Genomic DNA, 23,215 nt, shown 5'->3' on the forward strand with positions numbered 1-23,215 from the left:
TTATGAGATGAAGGGGAAAAAAATTAAATAAAAATCGGCCTAACATATCGGCCCAAAAAAAAAAAAAAAAAATCGGCATCATATATCGGCCACTGCGATTTCTAAATATCGGCATCGGCCAGAGAAACACTCATATCGGTCGACCTCTAATAACTAGTTTATGGTGAAGAAGGCAAAGAAGGACTTGCTATGTCTGTACTAGAAACTAGCAGTTTTGAAACAGCTGGCCCAGGTGCGTAAAGAAATTTACATGGCTCCGTCCACTAAGCTATGGTGCATAATAAAACCCTTATTTTTGGAATGTATTAGATATAAGGCCAGCTTTACTTTGCTTAAAGGAGAAGTCCAGCCAAAGATTGTTTGGCTGAGCTTCTCCTATGGATCATAGGAGTGCAATTCGTTTTGCACTCCTGTGAACCGGTTTCAGTAGAGAGCGGGCTGAAGTTGACACAGAAATCAGTCCAGGCACCGCGTCATCGCGACAAAGTCTGGATCTGCCAGGTGCCTCTGCTGTCACCCATCTCAGCGAGTCGCTGAGAGCCTGAGATGGCTTCTCCTCCCCCCTCCACAGCTCAGCGCTCCAGTCAGGGGCAGATCCAGAGTCTAGTCTCGGGAGGGGCACTGCTATAAAATGTTTTTTTGGGGGCAATTTATATGGGAAATGGCTGGTATTGGCGCTTCGATCATTACGGCACCATGGCTGTTATGGTGTCAGGATGATTGAAGCGCATTATTTCTATTAATACATTGTAATATAAAATTAAATGGTTCAACTCACCATAATGCAGAATCAGTGGGAGCCCTGAGGGTGTTATTTGCCATGTCGCCTGCCACCAAATGCGGATTGTCACTTGCCACATCACTTGTCACCAAATGTGGATTTTTACTTGCCATGTCACCTGCCACACATTGTGGATTGCCACTTGCCACGTCGCCTGCCACACATTGCGGATTGCCACGTCACCTGCCACACATTGTGGATTGCCACTTGCCACGTCGCCTGCCACACATTGCGGATTGCCACGTCACCTGCCACACATTGCGGATTGCCACTTGCCACGTCACCTGCCACACATTGCGGATCGTCACTTGCCACGTCACCTGCCACACATTGTGGATTGTCACTTGCCACATAGCCTGCCACACATTGCGGATTGTCACTTGCCACGTCTCCTGCCACACACTGCGGATTGCCACTTGCCACGTCGCCTGCCACACATTGCAGATCGCCACTTGCCACGTCACCTGCCACCAGATGCGGATTGCCACGTAGCCTGCCAAACATTGCGGATTGTCACTTGCCACGTCACCTGCCACACATTGTCACTTGCCACGTCGCCTGCCACACATTGCGGATTGTCACTTGCCACGTCGCCTGCCACACATTGCGGATTGCCACTTGCCCCGTTGCCTGCCACACATTGCGGATTGCCACTTGCCACGTCGCCTGCCACACATTGCGTAATCGCCACGTCGCCTGCCACACATTGCGGATTGCCACATCACCTGCCACACATTGCGTAATCGCCACGGCGCCTGCCACACATTGCGGATTGCCACATCACCTGCCACACATTGCGGATTGCCACTTGCCACGTAGTCTGCCACACATTGCGGATTGCCACTTGCCACGTAGCCTGCCACACATTGCGGATTGTCACCTACTGTGTCACTTTTCTGCTAAGGTGTTCTTTTGTTGAGTCCCAGAGTGAAGATAGGCAGAAAAGAGATGATGTAATCTCTCTGCTGCACACAGCTTCCCGCACAGTGAGGGGGGAACTGGAGGGATGCGGGGCAGTGAGAGATGATATCTCCCTGCCCGCTGGCTTCCTGATTGGCCAGCAGCCCTCCTAAGCTGCCCCCCCTAACCCGTCCACTCAGTGCAGTCACCCAACGGAACCGGCCGCGCTGGCACCCGCGGAACCGGCCGCGCTGTCATCCGCTGGCCGTATTCTTGGAGGGGGGAATTGCCCTGGATCCGCCCCTGGCTCCAGTGAGCACGGGGGGCAGAGCGGAGAGCTGCTGACAGTCAGCAGCTCTCTACTTGGAGAGGGGAGAGAACAGAGCCATTGGCGGTGTTCGTGGCACGGTTCTCAGTGTAGAGGCGCCAGGAGACAGATGCAGCTGCATCCACCAGGTGAGTGCGATTCTCAAAAAAAGAAAAAACACACATACTTCTCTTAACAATACAAGCCAATAGCCTTAGTACACAGACCATTTACAAAAAAAAAATTTTTAATCGGCCAATGGAAAAGAAAATGCTTTATGAGATTTGTGCAGAGAAATCAATCAGCAAAATAAGAAACTGGATTAGTCAGAGTAAACAAGCATACAAATTAGAGAACGCTCCAGTCCTTGCAACTACCACTCTACCACTGACCCACCAAAAAAAAAAAAAAATGTATGCTAAAAAAACGAGCACAAACATAGCACAAACATGAAAATAAATAAAAATGGAAAAATTAAAGAATAAATAAATGTTCACTATGCTAAATGCAGCCTGAAGAGTAGATCACCAGGTGAAAATAGAGGGGAAAAAAAGCCAAAGAAAGGAAAATGGACGCAGCCACCTCTACTAGGGCTGCAACTAACAATTATTTTCATAATCGATTAGTTGGCCGATTATTGTTTAGATTAACCGATTAATCGGTGAATAACCGTAAAAAAAAAAAAAAAAAAAAAAAAAAAAAGTGGGTCAAATTGACATTCATTTTCAACCACAGTGACGGGAAAATGTGGAAATAGAAAACTTCTTGGTCAAATTTTTAGTTTATGTGGTTTTTGTTCAGAAATGAAGTGAAAATTTCAAACAAAATTCTTTCATTCAGCAAATGTACAAAGATTTATCTGAATATTCTCACCTGAAAATTGATCGGTGTGGCCAGCATAAGGCTCGGTACACACCTATGCAGTTTTTGCTTTTGATCTGTTTATGCAGTGCTTTTTGCTGTGCGTTTTGATTTTTGCGCACGTGATTTTACAGCAATTTGCGTTTTTTGCAATTTTTTTGGGCAGATTAAAAAACACAAATTGCTACAAAAACGCATTACATTCTTTTCTGCAGCTTCTCCATTGAAGTATATTGAACCAAAAACGGCACCATTTTGCGTTAAAAGTCACTGACCCTTTCCAAATATGCAGCGGCTGAAAAAAAAAGCACAGATATGAACATGTCCATGAACTGTAGTGGGTTTCTGCAAAAAGCACCAACAAACATATAGATGTGAACCAGGCCTAAGATGTGTAGTAACATAATGGGGTTAAAAAGACTAAAATTAGCCCTTTATAGTAGAAAAAAAAAGCAGATAATCACTACTGTAAGAGGTTTATTTTTTACTGTAGAACAGTGAAAGTAATATTTACAGTAGTAACTATATTTTTGTACTATAAGGGGCTCATTTTAGTTTTTTTTAAACCCCATTATGTTAGTGGCCGATTAATCGATTATGAAAATAGTAATCGATTCATTTCATAATCGATTAGTTGTGGATTAATCGATTAGTTGTTTCAGCCCTATTAGCTACAATACATTTTTGGTTTTGGGTTTAATAACACTTTAAATCTCCACAAGCTGTTGTAAGTTGTACTACAAAAGACCTTACAATAATATAGAACCAGAAAGCACCACTGAGAGCTTCATATTTTATACTGAGGGAAAGCACTTGAGAGGCTCATGACTAATGAAATTGTGATATTTTATCGGATTTTGGTTGTTAGGAAGTGATCCAACCATCAAACAATCTTTCATAGCTCTGACATTACATACATTATTAATGCACATTGCTAGAGCAGTCTGCAGACTGAACATAGTGTCAGGTAAATGGAAATGTAATATAAAACATAGGGGCTAAGTGGTTGGCATGCTTTCCTTGCACTGAATACGGATCCCACAAGAGACACCAACTACGGGCTTCCTTCATGTGCGGCATCCTTACAAAGTCTAAAAACATAGCTTTAGTACGATCGCCTCCTGTGAGTGTTTTTGAAACTGGTAGGAACATTACACTGTAAGCTCATGCATAGCTTGATGTAAACAGGCTCCATTCACACCTGGGAAATTTGATTGCGAGTTGCGGCAAAACGTGGGAAGCATTTGCGAAACCATTATTGCTCAATGGCATCTCAAACTTTGTGCGATTTAGCCACAATTGTCGCACAACAAATGGCAGCAAAAATTGGGCAAACAAAATAGCGGGACACATCACTCAAAAGAAGTTCCAGAAGTGCCCCTCGCCTTAGTTATTTAACCACTTTCAGATCGGACCATTTTGCTGGCTTAAGACCAGACCACTTTTTGCGATTCGGCACTGCGTTGCTTTAACGGACAATTGCGCGGTCATGCGACCTGGCTCCCAAACAAAATTGAGGTCTTTTTTTTCTCACAAATAGAGCTTTCTTTTGGTGGTATTTGATCACCTCTGCGGTTTTTATTTTTTGCGCCATAAACAAAAATAAAACAATTTCGAAAAAAAAAACGTTTTTTTTACTTTTTGTTATAATAAATATCCCCCAAAAAATATATATAAAAAAAAGTTTTTTCCCTCAGTTTAGGCCGATACATATTCTTCTACATATTTTTGTTAAAAAAATTGCAATAAGCGATAATTGATTGGTTTGTGCAAAAGTTATATCCTAAATAGGAGATAGTTTTATGGCATTTTTTTTTTTTTACTAGTAATGGCAGCGATCAGCGATTTTTATTTTGACTGCAACATTACGGCAGACACATCGGACATTTTTGACACCATTGTCATTTATACAGCAATCAGTGCTATACAAATTTACTGATTCCTGTGTAAATGACACTGGCAGTGAAGGGGTTAACCAGGGGGTGGCAGTGTAGGTGTTAAGTGTTCCTAGGGGCCTGTTACTAACTGTGGGGGGCTGGGCTTTGTGTTGGTGAACACTGATCTCTGATCCAATCACATGGAGCAGAGAAGTGTCACTTGTTGCTAGGCAGAACGGGGAGATGCTGTATACAACTGCATCTCCCCATTCAGCCTCCCCGTGAGACGATCGTGGGTATCCCTGCGGTGATAGAGTCCGCGGGACCCGTGTTTGGAATCACGGGGGTCCCGACCGGCATGCGAGCGAGCCGCCAGGGCCGCGCACGCGATGGCAGGGCGGCATACAGAAATGGACATACCTGTACGCCATTGTGCCTGCCCGTGCCATTCTGCCGATGTACATCGGCGTGCGCCGGTTGGGAACTGGTTAAGAGATGCCAGACGACAGAGCCGGCAGCCTTTGCCAGACTGGAGTTTTTTTTCTTCTTTTTTTTCGGGTCGTCTTGATGGACGATGGATCTCCAGCAGGGGACATTTTTTTTTTTATTTGTGACTTAAACATGTTTTTTTTACACTTTTTTGGTGAATGAGTAGGGGTACTGTGTACATCATAGTTATTCACATGGGTGGTGGGATCTGGGGGCTTGCAGATTCTAATAATCCTGCCTGCAGTCCCCTACAACCATCGGCCAGGGTTGTGGGGAAGAGGCTCTTGTCCCTATGAACATGGTGCTTTGGGTGTTATGGGCAACCTAGTATGGTCCTGGCACAGATAAGGATCTGGTATCGATTTTGACGGAGATCCCATGCCATAAAAACAAACAAACAAAACATTGGCGTGGTTAAAAGTCTGGTATGGATTTAGGGGGCACCTCATGTCTCGCACCCAACGCAGTTTTTTTCACATTTTTGTATTGCTGACTATATATATATATTGTCAGCAATACAAAAATGTGAAAAAAACTGCGTGGGTGCGAGCCTTGAGTTGCCCCCCAAATCCATACCAGACAACCACGGCAAACCCCACTGATCATTCATTGTTAAGGACACCAGTGGCCTCTTTTTTTTTTTTTTTTTTTTTAAGAGAACGATTGACACCAGCGTTTAGTAGAGTTTAGGAGCGGTCAGCGTTTTTCTGCCAAAACACTGCTGCTCCAGAAAACACTGGCAGGCGTCTTTCTCCTGCCACTAAACTCTCCTGCCAAAAAACGCTGATAAAAGCCTATATGTGCATGAAAGCATAGGATAACATGCAGGGGAGTTTAGAGGCAGTTAACAAAATAAAAATAAAAACATTCGACTCCCAACACAGCAGCTGTAAAAACGCCCAGTGTGTATGAGGCCTTATTTACACACACTCTTAAAGCAGACTGCAATTTGATATTACTATATAAATTGATAAAATAAACAAATTATCAAAAGGATTAAAGCACACTATCTATAAAATGCTCACAGATCAAAAATACGTTGTCAGTATTTGAATTGAAAAACATATATACTGTCTACTGAAAATAAGCCCGGACATAGGAATGTCCCTTACGCTGATTTCTCCTTGTTTAGTTGAAATCTACCTCCTCTGACCCCGCCACTAACCCCACAGGGATAACAACAATGCCCCACTAGTTCCACACTTTCTGCCCAACTCCACCATTCACAGAAGCTGTGCTACTGCTTCTATAAATTATAATGATCTCTAAATTGAGAATGGCCGAATGGCTGAAAGGTTCACTTCATTCATAGATGACAATAACTGAAATAATTTGACTTTGAAGTTGTGTTACAAAAATGCCAAATATGAAGTTGTGCTAACATGGAAACCTAAACTAATTATCTCTACAGTATCACTTTCTGCTAATGAACCAGTTGCCCTGGATTACAAGAATCAATTTGGACGATTTCATTGCATCTCTAACACTGAATGACTTGGAGTGCTATGCAGATCTTCAAATCTAGGCAGATGCCTTATGGAAGGTAATACAGAAACGAAGAATATGTAAAAGCACCTTATGGAAAGGGCTCTAATCCTTCACTCCAGACTGTTGAGCCTTGTTGACACGCTATAAAATCAGAAAGCACTTCACGGTGCAGAAAAAAAAAATTGATTTCAAAAGCGGCTCCTGCAAACTGGCAGATGCTGATAATTATCCAGCGTGAATGGGCAAAGTGAGAGTTATGTTCTGGCGCCTCTTCCTCCAGCTCTAGCAGATAAAATCATTGAGTTAATGGCAGTATTGTTATTACTAAAAAAAGCAAAACTGACCGATTTTTTTAGGAAAACTTACACTTGCATTTTAACACTAACAGATGGGGGGTGAAACTAAGAAAGGATATTAAGGGCGGCTGTCAAACGGATAAAACGTCAAAGTAAAGAAATATGTTCAAGCTCAGTCTAAACCTATGAAATTGTAAATATCTCTAGGACCCCTTTCACACCGAGGTGATGCGCTGGCAGGACGTTAAAAAAACTCCTGCAAGCAAGCATCTTTGGAGCGGAGACGGAGCGGTGTATTCACCACTCCTAAACCGCCCCTGCCCATTGAAATGAATGGGCAGCGGCGCTTTGTGGGTCATTTTAACCCTTCTTGGCCAGTAGCGGGGGTCAAAAGTGCTCCGCTAGTGGCCGAAAACCTCCACAAAAATGACAGTAAAGCGCTGACGTCCACCCGCCCCAGTGTGAAAGCAGCCTGATAGTGTTTAAAAAAAAAAAAAGCAGCAGTGTATGCAAGGTAAAGCAGAGGGGTCAATATAAGAACTACACATACCCAAAAAAACAAACTGGTGAGGATCCAAGCAGCAGGATAAGAGATCACTATGGCCAGAATCTCACAGGCACACCAGGTAAAACCAAAAGGTAGTGTTGACCACTACTACAGTTTAAGTGAATTAAACCCACTGGGTGGACTGTGCCTTCGGGAACAAAAACAATTTGTTTGCTTGCACACTACAGCTTGAAAAAGCTAAGTACAGCTTTCTTTCTTACCGAGCTAAAATACAGCCCATTATTTGTAATGTACCTGTGTACACAGGTGCGGAATCAACGCGCATGCTTCAGTAAAAAAATAAAATAGAAAAATCTACCCTTTTGGTCAGTAATTTACACCTCGTGCACAAATGCTCATTTACATATTAACATATAAATGTCTGAAAAAGTAGATGCTCAAACAGGAGTATCATGTGCAAGAGACCTTACATGACAAAAAGCTATGAAAATAAACAAGATGCCATTACATTTGTGTAACTGAAAATTTGACTGCAAACTCTGCTTGGAGCTGCAATCTAAAAATGCCTTTGATGTCTGTGTTAAGGCTGCAAGTAAAAAAGACTAATACAATTTTCATTACCTGTGAAATATTACATGCCCATGCAAAAGCAGCACAGAATAACCAAGCTGGACCCAGTATGGCAGTATGAGGATGTTGTCAGACACTTGCTTTTTCCTTGAGTGTTTGGCGAGCCAATACAAACTGCACATCTGGGGCTACTGTGAAAGTTCCAAAATTAAAGCGTTTGTTACCCCAACACTTCATATTCCTGATATGTGCCTGCTGTACCGTATACTCTTATGAGTATCCTGTTCTCTTTGTATTGCTTCATTTGTGTGAAATTCCTGCTAGTCCCCTTGCTTTCTGATTAAAAACTGCCCACACTAAGCAGGAGAGCATACCATGGTCAGTTCTCTAGCTATGCTTGGAACGCAGTGTACTCTCCTCCAATGATCAGACTTGTCCTGACACACCCCCGGCTTCACAGCCATTTACTGGGAAACTCAGTGTGCTGCTGCTTCTCCTCCCCCCAGCTCTTATGCAGCAGAATACAGAGAGAATGTGATCTCTTATATAATCTTATTAAAAAAAAAAAAAAAAAAAAGGTAAACATTTATAATCTTTTTTTATATTTATACAAATATGTTTTGCCATTAATTTCTATTTTAAAAGAGAAGCATGTTTTTTTTTTCCCCCTAGATTCATACTTACCTAGGTGGCTGCAGCATCAGTCCGATGCTGCATCTGTCTCCTGCCACCTCTGCACCAGGAACCGAGTGATCAAGTACCGCTGATGGCTCGGTTCTCAAAGCTCCCTGAGCAGAGAGCTGTTGACTGTCACTGGAGCGCTGAGCTGTGGAGGGGTGGGGATCGGCCATCTCAGGCTCTCAGTGGCTCGCTGAGAGGGGTGTCAGTCCAGGCACCTGGTAGATCCAGACTTTGTCATGGTGGCTGGACTGATTTCTGTGATGCCAGCAGAGAGCGGACTACAGCCTGCTCTCTGCTGAAAACAGGTCACAGGAGTCTAAAACATTCTTTGGACTGCAAAGAAAAAGGTAAAAATATTGACTTAGTGGCAGATACCCTTGTGACCAAACACATAGATGTAGCTTGAGCATCAAACTACTACAGAATCTGTTGGCGACAGACGTGACTAGACTACTCAACATCATCAGTTAAAATGTAGTCTAAGGGTCCTTTCACATGGGGCGGATCAGTTCTGATCCGCCCCGTGGATATCCGTTTGCTCAGCGGGGATCACTCCGCCGATCCCTGCTGAGCAGGGAGATGACAGCTCCGTCTCTGCACACTGCGCAGGGACGGACCTGTCACAGCGCCGCTCTCCCCTATGGGAGATCGGATGACGACGGACCGCAGTGCCCGTCGTCATCCGATCCGCAGACGGATGGAAAAATAGCTTTTTCCTCCGTTACACTTTTTCGGATCGGAGCGGGTCGGATGTCAGCGGACATGTCACCGCTGACATCCGACGCTCCATAGACCTCTATGGAGCACCCGTTCAGGTCCGCCTGAAAAACTGACAGGCGGGCCTGAACGGGACGTCAGTGTGAAAGAGGCCTTACAAGTAAAAGTTTTCAAAACAAAAGATTCTGAAAGTAAAGCATATTAAAGGGATCGTATAAAAGTTTTAAAATCTAAAGTTTGCCTAAGCAGACCATACACTAGTATAATCTGATTTTAGAAATATTTATTTAATTTTCCAATAGTGAGTTTGTTTTTGTCTGCAGGCTTTTGTTGAGGAATTTGCATTCATTTCAATATATGTTTAAAAGTAACAAGATTTTGAAGTTTTTCATAAATTTGAACATTTGTAAAGCCATTTAATGTACCGCTCATTTGAAAATCTACTAGTGTATGGCACATTTAAAGTGATACCAAGTCTATTTTTTTTTTTTGTTTTGTTTTGTTCAAAAATTACAAACATGTTATACTTACCTGCTCTGTGCAGTTGGTTTTGCACAGAGCAGCCCAGATCCCCTTCTCAGGTACCTTGGCGGCACTCCTGGCCCCTCCCTTCTGCCGACTAAGCAGCTCGCTATGGGCCACCGGAGCCGAGCCGCTGCAATGTGTCCATTCAGACACGGCTTGACCTTGACCCTCATTGGCTCACTGTCTGACAGCAGCGGGAGCCAATAGCGCCTGCTGTGTGTCTCAACCACTCAGGAGGGAGAGTCCAGGACAGCTGAGTCTCCGGTGAAACATCGCTGGATCGAGAGGGGGCTCAGGTAAGAATTACGGGGGCTGCTGCACATAGGTTTTTTTATCAATGCATAGAGAATACATTAAGATTTAAAAAAACATCTGCCTTTAGAACCACTTTAAAGAGGAAGTTAAGTCTTCGTCTTTATATTTACCTACAGGTAAGCTATAATAAGGCTTACCTATAGGTACTGTAAATATCTCCTAAACGGGCACATGTATATGTACTTAATAAAATTCACCTACTCTAGACTAATCAAACAGCTTCCATTACAGACCCTTTGTCATGCATAAGGAACAATGTTGGCATATATTGTGCAGACAGAAGAAACTTTAGGTTGTGTTCTGCCTGAATATTAAAGGATAAGTTCATTTTTCTAAATACGTTTTTATTGTATTATTTTTATTAATGTCAGGTACTTGTATAGTGCTATTAATTTACGAAGCAGGTCCCTAACTCACATTTGTAGTCAGAGTCTTCAAGTGAGAAATGCGATACTCCTAAGATCCAAGGCCTGAGGTGTGTCATGGCCTAGCTGGTCAGTATGCCTGAAAAGAGGGCATACCCACAATGTAAGAATAAGAAAAAAGTACTACGAGTATGTATGAAGGTTGGGCGAAAGGGGTGGGTGGGAACCAAGAAAATGCCAACACCGGCCCTGAACAGAGGAGGGGGGTTAAATAGCCCTCTCAAACTCCTCCCACAAATACAGGCTAGCCTCCGGCCAGCTTTACAACCAAGGCCTGAGGTGTGCCATGGCCTAGCTGGTCAGTATGCCTGAAAAGAGGGCAAAAAGACACAAATTTAGGTGAAGAAGGGAAGGTAAGAAACCATCAAGTGGAGTATTGCACGCCCGGATAGCAACAGTACGTATCCGGTAAGTATCCGCTGTGACAGGAGAGACCCGACTCCTGACTTGGTGATGAGAAGGAACCCCCTATAGAACCTGCAAAGCTACCCAAAACCCAACTAAACGTCCCGTGAAAGATTGGATGAGCCAGATGCCCGAGACAACCCAGACATGATAATGAACTGCTGGTGAATGAGAGGATAAGTGGGCGAAAGGGAGCAAGGGCTGGCCCGAGGAGCCCCTGCAAAACGATGGGCGAGAAGATTGAAATATTACAAATGGACACCAGTGAAGTAGTTCAGTGAAATGCCCCCAACACCAGGCCTACCCATACTTGGTATGGGGAAGTGAGAGGGTGAGTGCAAGAGGACAACTGGCAGGAGTGTGAAATGCTGGATACCTGATGGGTGTGATGGAGTAGGGGGATGAGGCTCATGCGCTATGGCAATAAGCATCGTCAAACATGGAGAAACCATGCCAGGGACAGAACATTAGTCCCACCTAATTCAATTAGGTCATGCTTCAGCCTGTGATCTGACAACCGAGTCTGAATCCTGAACTGAAGCAGGGCCAGACTCCATCCTGGGGAAATAAGTTCCATGGCATGATACAGCCATACCCAAAGTGACTGAAACCCCCCCCCTACCTGGAACAGGCTGGGGATCGGAAAAGATGAATGGACTGATGCAGTTTTCCAGGCAACATCCTAGACAAGAGATCAGAGCAAAGCGTGGAATTCAGAATCATGGTCGACGTTTGCCCAAACCTACCATTAAGGACCATCAAGGGGACGTGGCACAGCACACACCCTGAGAGAGACTATAAATCCCTGGGTGGTAACAAGGGCCTCTATGCAACAGGATGTCAACTGAAAGAAAATAGACAACTGCTTCTGACCAAAGGGTGAGCCCAGTGACGAAACGACATCTGCGCCAATCAACTAGCCCTAAAAACGGGCAGGACTGATGGAAATGAGTGCAAGCATGGTTGATATCGGTATGGATGGCAATACAGCCCAACCTGAGAACACAAATTAGAGAAATGACAGAAAACCAGACATGAGACCACCCCCCCCCCCCCCCCCCTTTGTGCCCAAGTATGAACATGAGCAGAAATGTCAAGACAACTGCACGTAAATGAAACCTGATAATGGACCCTTCCCCTCCCTCATGTAATTAGTGATTAACTTGCAGTGCAGAGACAGGTAATTAAACTAAAAAACTCAGGGCTAGTGCACCCACAGACCATGGTGGGTAGTTGTACAAGTGTGGTGAATGAACATGCATCTTATGACGTATGGTATACGGGCGAGAAGATTGTGGTCAACAAACCTCAGCCTGTATGGATCTGTAGACATGACAGATCCCGACATGTGAGCCCTAGCTAACTGACCCAGGTACAAAGATGAACAGATATGATGAGACATGACAACCAACGAAGATGAAAACAGCTACCGGAGTAAGCCATGACTGAACAACAACGCCCATCTGAGAAACGCTGAGGCTGAAACACGAGGCTGAAACGCTATGACAGAAATGCCGAGACTGAACGCTGAAGCAGAAACGCAATGACAGAAATCCTGAGGCCGAAACGCAAGGACAGCAACGTTATGAGAGAAAATGCTATGACAGAGATGCTGAAACTGAATGCTGAGGCAGAAACATAATGACAGAATCCTGGGGCAGAAATGCTGAGACTGAAACGCTGAAGCAGAAATGCACTGACAGAAATCCTGGGGCAGAAACAATATGACAGAACGCTGAGACTGAATTGCTGAGGAAGAAATGCAAAGACAGAAATGCTGGGGCAGAACACCATGACAGAAACGCTACGACAGAAAAACACCATGACCGAAATCTCCTCCCACAAATACAGGCTAGCCTCTGGCCAGCCTTACACTCATACATACACATAGTACGGACAATTTAAACAGGAGCCAATTAACCTACCGGTATGTCTTTGGAACGTGGGAGAAAACCAGAGTCCCCAGAGGAAACTCAGAGGGAAGCATGCAAACCCTAGGCAGGTAGTGTCATGGTTGGGATTTGAACCAACTGGGAATTCCTCTCGTAGTCAAAGTCTACGAGAGCGCTCAGGAAAACTTCCTCGGCATTAGAATACACCGATCGGTGCTGCCGGCTACCGTAGGTGGTGCTGACTAAGCGGGGAAAATCTGACAGAGTGGTTGTACAGAAGTTAATCGGTAGACTGACTTCTGTACAACCTCCCTGCCCATATACACATTGAAATTCAGATGGTCCCTGCTGAACCGGCCAAAGTTCAATCCATGTATGGCCAGCTTTACTCTCTCAGCACAGGCTTCTTACTATTACGGGACTGATGTGGGAAGCAACAAACACATCTGCCTATCCACAGCTAGCTATATACTAAAGAAAAATATATACTGTTTGTCATATTTAAAATGGGCACCATTACAGTAAAAAAAAAAAACTTGGATAACAGTAGACTGTTATAGACATTGCAGTCATATTCTAAATTCTAAATTTACATAAACACATATCTTGTTTATTAATACTTAGCATTGAAGCAATAGGTTTCCTTTTAAGCTAGGTCATAAAAAATAAAAAAAAAGGAAAAAATAAAAAAAAGGTGAGACAACTCTGAAATATTATAGGATTAGCTTTTCCATACCTGCTGTTCTCCAGGGAAATGACTTTTCGGTAGAGCTGAAAGGGAAGAGAGAAAAGACTTAATGAAAACTTTAACTACTGTGCATTGTCCTCCTGTACACAGCAACAAGAAAATTAAGCTGGGAAGAGGGGGCAAGTAAAAAAAAAGTCAAGTCATGCAGAAAAATATCATGGCACCGATTTATAAAACTTCTAGAAACAAAGTGATGCAGTGGCAACCAAACAATCCTTCAAACATTTTCAGTTTGCAGAAGAGAGAACAGAACTTTTTTTTTCCTGCTGTCACAATGGGGAGTTTTGGAAGCTGCTCAGTTAGTAACCTGTTACACTCTAAATATGGGTTAACAAGTTACTAAAGGTGAATCTACCAATTTCTAGGGTGAAACATGTAACATGTTCCCATATTGCAGCCAATGCCCACCCCGTTCCCTCCCAGTGTCTGAAAATGGGGGATCTTCTCACCCTGCTTGCTGCCTTTGACCACTTGCCACCCAGGCCAATTCTGACATTTCTCTCCTACATGTAAAAATCATCATTTTGTTCTAGAAAATTACACAGAACTCCCAAACATGATATATGTTTTTTTTTTTTAGCAGAGACCCCAGAGAACACACTGGGGGTCATTGCAACTATTTTGGGGAAAAAAAACAACTCAAAAAACAGTAAAAGTTAGCCCAACTTTTTTATATAAATGTGAAAGATGAAGTTACGCTGAGTAAATAGATACGTAACAGGTCAGGCTTCAAAATTGCATAAGCTCGAGGAATGGCGTCAAACTTCGGTACTTAAAAATCCCCATAGGCGACGCTTTAAAATTTCTTACTGGTTACATGTTTTTAATTGGTGAAGGTCTAGGGCTAGAATTATGGCTCTCACTCGAACGTTTGCAGCGACACCTCACATGTGGTCTGAACACCCTTTTCATATATGGGTGGGACTTGCATATGTGTTTGCTTCTGCGTGCAAGCACTCAGGGACAGGGGCACTTCAAAACATTTTTTATTATTGGTAATTTTATTTCACTCTGATTATGAAGCCACAAATAATGGAAGCAAACCCTGCAATAAAAAAAAAAAAAAAAAAACGCTGCAAACTGCAACCAGATCAATCTATCCAAAAGTGTCACAAACACAAATGGGACCTTCAATATAACAGGATCTTATAACTGTAACTCCAGTAATGTTGTGTACCGCAAGCAATGCAAAAGGTGTAGAAAAGGATCTTATGTTGGTGAAACAGGACAGAAGTTGCAAGCAAGGATGAATTTGCACAGACATTCCATCAAGGAACATAAAGAAGGCAGTTTCTGCACACCTGTGGAACATCACTTCTCACAACCGGACCACACTATAGAAGACCTCAATGTTTTAGTTCTTAAAAGGGAATTTCAGAACTATCCGGGAAAAGAAAACATTTGAAGAATGATACTTCTTTTTGACACAAAAAATAATGGCCTAAATCTAGTTTTATGACCCCCTCTGTGACTATCACCCCCCCAAGTCTATAGCTCTCCCCCTGTCTCATCTCACTAGCTCTGCTGCTAGCTTTATCACCATTGATTTGTATGCGCCTGTTTTTCTTTTCTCCTTAGAGATTGTGTTTTTTATTTCTTTTTTTTTGTTTTAACATTCTGCTAAAACATTTGGGAATCAGTACGGCTTGGACCTTGAAGAAGGGGACATTCAGGACGCCGAAGGCTTGTCCTGAAAAATTGTATGTTAGTGCAAATTTAAAAAGTATCACAGATCGTATTTAATTTTCTCTGTCACAATTGCACCAATAAGGCTACAATCACCACAAGTAGGAGGAGGCTTCAAAATATATGTATAGCTTCATTAAAAGAACAGTCTATGTTTGTCACCAAATACAAGTGCCCCCTAATATGTTTGGATGGAGACATAAAAAGTAAAAGGCTTCTACACAACTTTTGTACATTCACAGTGTAAAAAGGATTCTAAGAAACAATGTTTTATTGGTTATCAACTCAAAATGCATCTTCTTTTTACAGCCAGATTAAAGTGTTTGCAGTATGTAGCCTCACTCTGCATGGAATTGGCCTGGAACCCACAAATCACATCTATTTAACTTTAAATATAAAGCCAGAGATCCATGTTCTAAGAGAAAATGCTTAAAGCATCCCCCACCCCATTCACACCATCCCTGGCAGCAAGGAATGACAGATAGTGATCCATCAATACAAATTCCAGTCACAAAGTTACTTCCTCGCTGAGATTAAACATTAAACCCACGCACAATAGGCGTTTGTGCCTGCCAGGCTCGCCAAGGGACATTCGCCTTATTCCCGTGCCAATAAAATGACACGTTCAGGGTTGGCACCATTTCCTTTGCGAGGTCTGGGCATGGGGTTCAGGACCATATTCTCTGGTGTGAGCTGAGCATGTCTTCAGGCCTAATTTTTTTTTTTCTAGTGAAAACAGTACGGTTTTAACCACTTCAGCCCTGGAAGATTTGGCTGCTCACTGACCAGAGCACTTTCTACAATTTGGCACTGTGCTGCTTTAACTGGTAATTGTGTTTTTTCCCCCCCATAAATGAAATTGCTGAGAGGCATGTTGAGCCCATTGAATATTTTTTTTTTTGTCACAAGCGATTGAAAAAATAACAAAAAATAAAAAATTACACAAAGTTGTCACTAAATGATATATTTCTCAAACATGCCATGGGCATATTAATAAAGAAGGGGACAAAGGGGTAAGCAAGACCCCGGGACTTTAAAGGTGCTTAATAATGTATGGTAGGTATTCACAGAGTATGTATCATAAAATGACAAAAAAATCTGAGAGGCCGTTCATTAACGGACTCCCAGAATTCTGCTCTCGCGCGCCCCCTGGGGCATGCACACGAGAGCATCCGTGACCGCCGGGTCCAGTGGACCCTCCGCATCACGGATCACCATAAACGGCCGCTCATCGTGGCCGATTACCACGTGATCGCTCCGTCAAATGACGGAGTGATCACTTGTAAACAAACCGGCTTCATGTTATGACGCCGGTTCCTCCCTCCCCCTCTCTGTACCGATCGGTACAGCGGAGGGGAAAGAGATCGGTGTCAGCAGCGCTGTGGACTGCATCTGCAGTGCCCACATCGCTGCTCACCGAAATTTAACCCCTCAATTCCCTGCCATTACTCTGCAACGCCCCCCAAAAATGCATTTTTTTTTTTACAGAATTTTCTGTATTTTTTCTTTTATAGCACAAAAAATAAAAAACCCAGCGGTGATTAAATACCACCAAAAGAAAGCTCCATTTGTGTGAAAAGAACAAAAATTTCATATAGGTCCAGTGTTGCATGACTGAGTAATTGTCATTCAAAATGTGAGAGCGCCGAAAGCTGAAAATTGGTCTGGTTATTAAGGGTGTTTAAGTGCCCAGTGGTCAAGTGGTTAAGGTACACTTCGTGGATAAACAAATATATGCCAATTGAAAAATTGCACCGCGATAAAATACAGCAGCCACCTAACATAGGTGATATCAAAACAGGATTCTGGATCACACACAAATATGTCTGAGTCCAGGGGGCCACAGGAGGCTATGCCATGGGCATATGTGAAATTACACCCCAAAATACATTCTGCTGCTTCTCCTGAGTACGGGGATACCACGTGTGAGACTTTTTGGGAGCCTAGCCGTGTACAGGACCCGAAAACCACCGCCTTCGGGATTTCTAAGGGCATACATTTTTTATTTCACTCCTCACTACCTATCACAGTTTTGGAGGCCATAAAATGCCAAGATAGCACAACCCCCCCCCCCCCCCCAAAATGACCCTATTTTGCAAAGTAGACACCCCAAGCAATTTGCTGAGAGGCATGTTGATTGTTTTGCAGATTTATTTCGCTTTTTGTCATAATATACATTTTTCTTTTCTTTCTTCATTTTCAAAAACAAATGAGCTGAAAAATACTCACCTTGACTCTTAGCAAATACCTTGGGGTGGCTACGTTCCAAAATGGGGTAATTTGTGGGGGTTTTGTGCTATCTTGACATTTCAGTTCAGGGCCTCCGTAACGGTGATCGGTAGTGAGGAAGTGAAATCACTGTTTTACGCCCTTAGAAAGCCTGAAGGCAGTGACTGGTTTTCGGAGTCCTGTATGTGGCTAGGCTCCCAAAAAGTCACACACGTGGTATTCCCATACTCATGAGAAGCAGCAGAATGTATTTTGTGGTGTAATTTCACATATGCCCATGGCATGTTTGAGCAATATATCATTTAGTGATAACTGTGTGCAAAAAAAAAAACACAAAAAACTGTCCTTTTCCAGAAACTTGTGGCAAAATATAAAATATTCCATGGACTTAATGTGCCTATCAACAAATAACTTGGGGTGTCTACTTTCCAGAAAGGGGTCATTTGGGGGGTTTTGAACTGTTCTGGCATTTATGCACACCACTAGAAGATTATGTTAGCCATCACCCACTCTTCTAACCACTTGAAGACAAAGACCTTTCTGACACTTTCTGCTTACATGTAAATGTATAGCAGCTAGCAATAATCATAATAATCTGACAGGCTGGTTTGTACCCAAGTTGATCGATCAACTTGGGTACATTCAGCCTGCCCATACATGGTTCGAATCAAAACTTCTATGGCTGGCTTTACTGTATTCAGTGTTCATAAGCAAAAAAAAAAAATGGGAATCTGTAGCAAAGGATCTTACATGAAATGCCAGTAACACCACTTCTTTTTTCAGGGTGACCACACCAAACCACTACCTTGCAAGTAGCAGCAGTGTGAGCCTGCTGTGCAAGCTTCTTCAGTTGGCAGCTAAGCTGTCTATTTGATAGACCTGCTAGGCAGCACAACAGGCAACCAAATGAGTGCACGCAGCAGGCTGACAATGCTATTGGTAGATGAAAGAAGTGTCTAAGCATGCATCAAGAAACCTAATAAGAAACTTTGCAACAGATTCTATTTGCATAAGAACTACTTGTTTGAGAAACTGTTCACAGTGCTGCATGATGCCCAGTGTGCTTGGACATACGGTAGATTTGGGGTTTTATGCCCAGTTAGAGCTGGGCTACCTAGAATTTATATCTAGGTTTTAATAATGTTGTTATTGCTGGATAAGCTATTTATGTTTTTCTGATGGAAGCACAATAAAGCTGGTTATGGCCTGACCTGACCTGTTGAGTGGACTGTCACTACCCATACTCTACTTCAAGAGATGGCAAAAAAAGGCTGCTATTATTATGAAGGGATGATCACAAAATGTTTACAGTATGACACAAGCAATTTAAGTAGATCTAAACCATAAATGGAACACTTTTAGCTTTGTAAAGCACTATGCATCATAAGAAGTTTTTTCATAGCATGCTGTTTTCAACTTTTTTCCATCTCTGTGTTGCGAATCTCCTGCAGCCTCTTTCAATCAACATGCACTTGCTCCAGTGTTAGTTGCAGATCCAAAGCTCTGAGCCAGGTTCCTGAATAGCGACAACGGTGGACCATGCCTGCGCAATGTGTCAGCATGGCTGCTTGCATTGTATAGAATAAACTAATAATCCTGCTCTAATCCTAAACCTGTGAAACAACCCCAAAAATGGTGTGTGTAAATTATCTGAAAAGATAATGGGAGTAAAAAAACAAAAACAATCTTCAAAACAAATCAAACAGCATTCACAATAAGGTGTGTAATAATACCAATATACTTAACACATAATTATATTGTGTAAGGATCATTCGATATTAATAAAATAGTTCATAATCCATAATCAAGGTAGTCCCCATTTCTAAGGGCTGGGCATGCAATCTCGGAACCCGGAAGTGGCACATACATGTTTTTGGCCGATTATGCGGCTTGTTCCATGCCAGACATGGAACAATTACATTTAACCACTTCAGACCCAGGCCAATTCTGACATTTCTCTCCTACATGTAAAATTCCTAATTTTTTTGCTAGAAAATTACATAGAACCCCCAAACATTATATATGTTTTCTTAGCAAAGACCCTAGAGAATACAATGGCGGTCATTGCAACTTTTTATCTCGCACGGTATTTGCGCAACAATTTTTCGAACACGGTTTTTTCAGAAAAAAAACAGTTTCATGCTTAAAAAAAAAAACAAAAAAACAGTAAAGTTAGCCCAATTTTTTTGCATAATGTGAAAGAGGAGGATATGCTGAGTAAATAGATACCCAACATGTCACGCTTCAAAATTGCACGCGCTCGTGGAATTGGGCCAAATTTTGGGATTTAAAAATCCCCATAGGCGACGCTTTAAATTTTTTTACTGGTTACATGTTTTGGGTTACAGAGGAGGTCTAGGGCTAGAATTATTGCTCTCGATCTAACGTTCGCGGCGATACCTCACATGTGTGGTTTGAACACCGTTTTCATATGTGGGCGGGACTTACGTATGCGTTCGCTTCTGTGTGCGAGCTCACGGGGACAAGGGCGCTTAAACATTTTATTTTTTTTTTTTAATTGTTAATTTTATTTTTATTTTTTTCGTTTTACACTTAAAAAAAAAATAAAAAAAAAAATTGATGACTTTTATTCCTATTACAAGGAATGTAAACATCCCTTGTAATAGGATTCTGGCACGATCGGACCTATTTACAGTGAAATATGGGGTCAATAAGACCCTATATCTCACCTCTAGACTGGGAAGAATAAAAAAAAAAAAAAAAAAAAAAACGATCATGGCTTCCTAGCCAGATCGGTGCCGTTAATTTGAATACCGAGGCCGGGCGTGACGTCATAACATCGTGCCCGGCCTCCGAACGATCATAGAGACTCCGGGGACAATCTAGTCTGCCAGAAATCTCTATGATCACATGCTGGGGCCGGCGGATCCTGTGACCGACTCACCGTTTCCATCGGTGGAAGCACCGGAGGGCGGCGGGAGGGGGGGGGGGCGTCCCCTCCCCCCGCCCGTAAGAACGATCAATCGGCGGAACAGCCGCTATGATCGTTCTTATGGTGTAGGGAATCGCCGGCTGAAAACGGAAATATCTGAATGATGTCTGTGGACTCAGGCATCATTTAGATATAACCAGCGAAACCCCATGACGTCAATAGACGTAGTGCGGGTCTCAAGTGGTTAATTGTGCTTTTTTAAAGTATATATTTTAGATTGTTGTTCAACACATTTTTATTACAATCTGTCTGCCCTCTAAGGCTCACACTTACGCTGCTTGCTTTTGATCCATTTCAGAATGCTTTGACGCATTTTTCATGCGTTTTTTGATGTCTTGCATTACAAAATCGGAGCAAAACTGTTCTACGCGCTTTCTGCAGCTTCACTATTGAAGTCTATTGAACCAAAAAAAGCAGAGTTTTGCTTTTAAAAATGTCCCTGGTCCTTTTCAAAAGCACAGTGGCGGAAAAAAAAACAGATGTGAACATGTCCTACAGGAAACCATATGGGCTGTAGTGTATTTCTGCAAAAAGCATTGAAAAACGCATGGGTGTGAACCGAGCCTTAAATAACGCCCTAAGGTTGTGTCCAGAGCCGTGGTGGTTTTAAACAATATTTGTGGACCAATTAGAAGATTGTTAAATGCCATCTATGACCACCTTATTTGATTAAGGGTTCCACTTAAGAACGTAAGCAGATTTCCACAAGGGGTGCCTTTTGGAGTGAATTACTGGAATCATCTGGATTTGGGGACTATCTTTATGGATCGTTTGAGTGTATGATGACATTGGCAGGATCAGGTTTTAGGCTGGACATATTGGGGTTGATTTGCTAAAACTGAAGAATGCAAAATCTGACACAGCTGACAATGGTAGCCAATCAGCATCTAACTCAGCTTGTTAAATTAACCCCCCTGGCGGTATTCCCGAGTCTGACTCGGGGTGGATTTTTCATACCAAAAGCGGTATCCCCGAGTCAGACTCGGGACAGCGTCGCTGGATCCAGGAGGAGGTTTACTTACCTTCTCCTTCGGATCCAGCGTTGTCTCCCCGCTGTACGAGCGAGCCGTGTCTCGCTCGATGCATCACATCACCGATCTCCGTGCCCTGCGAGCGTTGCGACGCACGGGGACGGAGATCGGCGCCAAATTCAAAAAGTGAAACAAACAGTATACATACAGTATAATGTAATCTTACAGATTACATTGCTGTATGTAAATATTTCACATCCCCGTTGTCCCTAGTGGTCTGCCCAGTGTCCTGCATGCAGTTTTATATAATAAAAACTGTTCTTTATGCCTGGAAACTGGAGATTGCCCATAGCAACCAAAACTGTCACTGTACATCAAAAATGATTTTAGACCAGCTAGAAAACAGCGATAATAAATTAGAATCACTCGCAGAATTGAGGGATAGCGATTTGTGGGGAGATCCGTCATCAAATACTGAAAAGTAATGACAGTGACAATTCTGCAACTGAGCAAATTTCAGTGTTTTTGATTTGATTACATTATTGAATAATTTTTATTATTGTTATATTATTATTTGGTACAATTATTTATAATTATTTATTATATTATAATTTATGATTTAATTTTTCAAACTTTATCATACCCGGGATATCTGCTAGACTCTGGCTTGGACAGATTTAAGAGAGTTATTCCTAAGAATTGCAGGACTACAATATAAAACGCCAAATTTTCATGCAAAATAATGGTACCGCTTTTAGCACCTAAAATCCGAAATAATCGTACCGCCAGGGAGGTTAAGCTATGACAAAAAAAAAAAAAAAAAAATCTGGAAGTCGATTGGTTTCTATGCAGAGCTGCACAAGATTTTGCATTCTCCAATTTTAGTAAGTCAACCACACCGTTTGCCGTTTTCACTTTAATGCACTTTTTTAATTTTGATGAATTATGCATTGTTTTATTTCTTTTCATTCCCTTTATTGAACAGTCCGCACACAATATAATTATGAATTGATAAGTTTATTGACATTTTTACACATGCTTTTGTGAATGCCAATCATTGTGTGATTACCAGAAAGATTTTTTTTTTACCGTTTAAAATTCTGCTTGTATTTTAAACAGGGTGGAAAAACAGAAGCACAATAGATGGTTGTAACCCCATAACAAAAAAATCCTGAACAAGGACTTGCATGGTAGAATCACCAGGAAAGTTAATAAAAAAAAAAAGCAACAGATTTAAAATAAAAATAACTCTTTAAATGACGTAAGATTAGGGTTATATGAAGTTTCAGTGATTGGGTTTAGTTCTACATAAAAAAATACTAGCAAAAGAGTGCCTGTTAGTTAAATGGGATGAATACGGAAAGGTACTTATATAAACTTATTTTTTCAAAATGATTTACTTGAATTTCAAAGCAAGCATACAACACATTTAAAGCGGAAATAATCTATTACAGCCAAGGAAGCTGCCATTTTAGCCTCTGTTTGCGTTCCAGTTGCCACGGTGTTTGTACATGTGAGCAGCAAGTGCCGGTTCAAACAGGGCGACACGACTTGAAGCGCGACTCACAGACGCGACCTGCACACGACTTCA

The 23,215-nt window shown here is 42.4% G+C and overlaps 1 protein-coding gene across 8 annotated transcripts in view; it reads right to left on the bottom strand.

The window, feature by feature from the left end:
• Positions 1-23,215, bottom strand: part of PKP4 (plakophilin 4) — a 474,949-nt gene that overhangs the window by 167,678 nt on the left and 284,056 nt on the right. For all 8 annotated transcript variants that reach the window (XM_077447646.1, XM_077447645.1, XM_077447649.1 and 5 more), the window contains exon 4: positions 13,774-13,808. In XM_077447646.1, coding sequence (XP_077303772.1) covers positions 13,774-13,808 — 35 coding nt within the window. The remainder of the gene's footprint in view (positions 1-13,773; positions 13,809-23,215) is intronic.

Source organism: Lithobates pipiens, unplaced genomic scaffold (genome assembly GCF_037356315.1).
Source record: "Lithobates pipiens isolate NorthernLeopardFrog02 unplaced genomic scaffold, aLitPip1_a1.2 Scaffold_22, whole genome shotgun sequence".
In the NCBI taxonomy this organism is placed as follows: domain Eukaryota; kingdom Metazoa; phylum Chordata; class Amphibia; order Anura; family Ranidae; genus Lithobates; species Lithobates pipiens.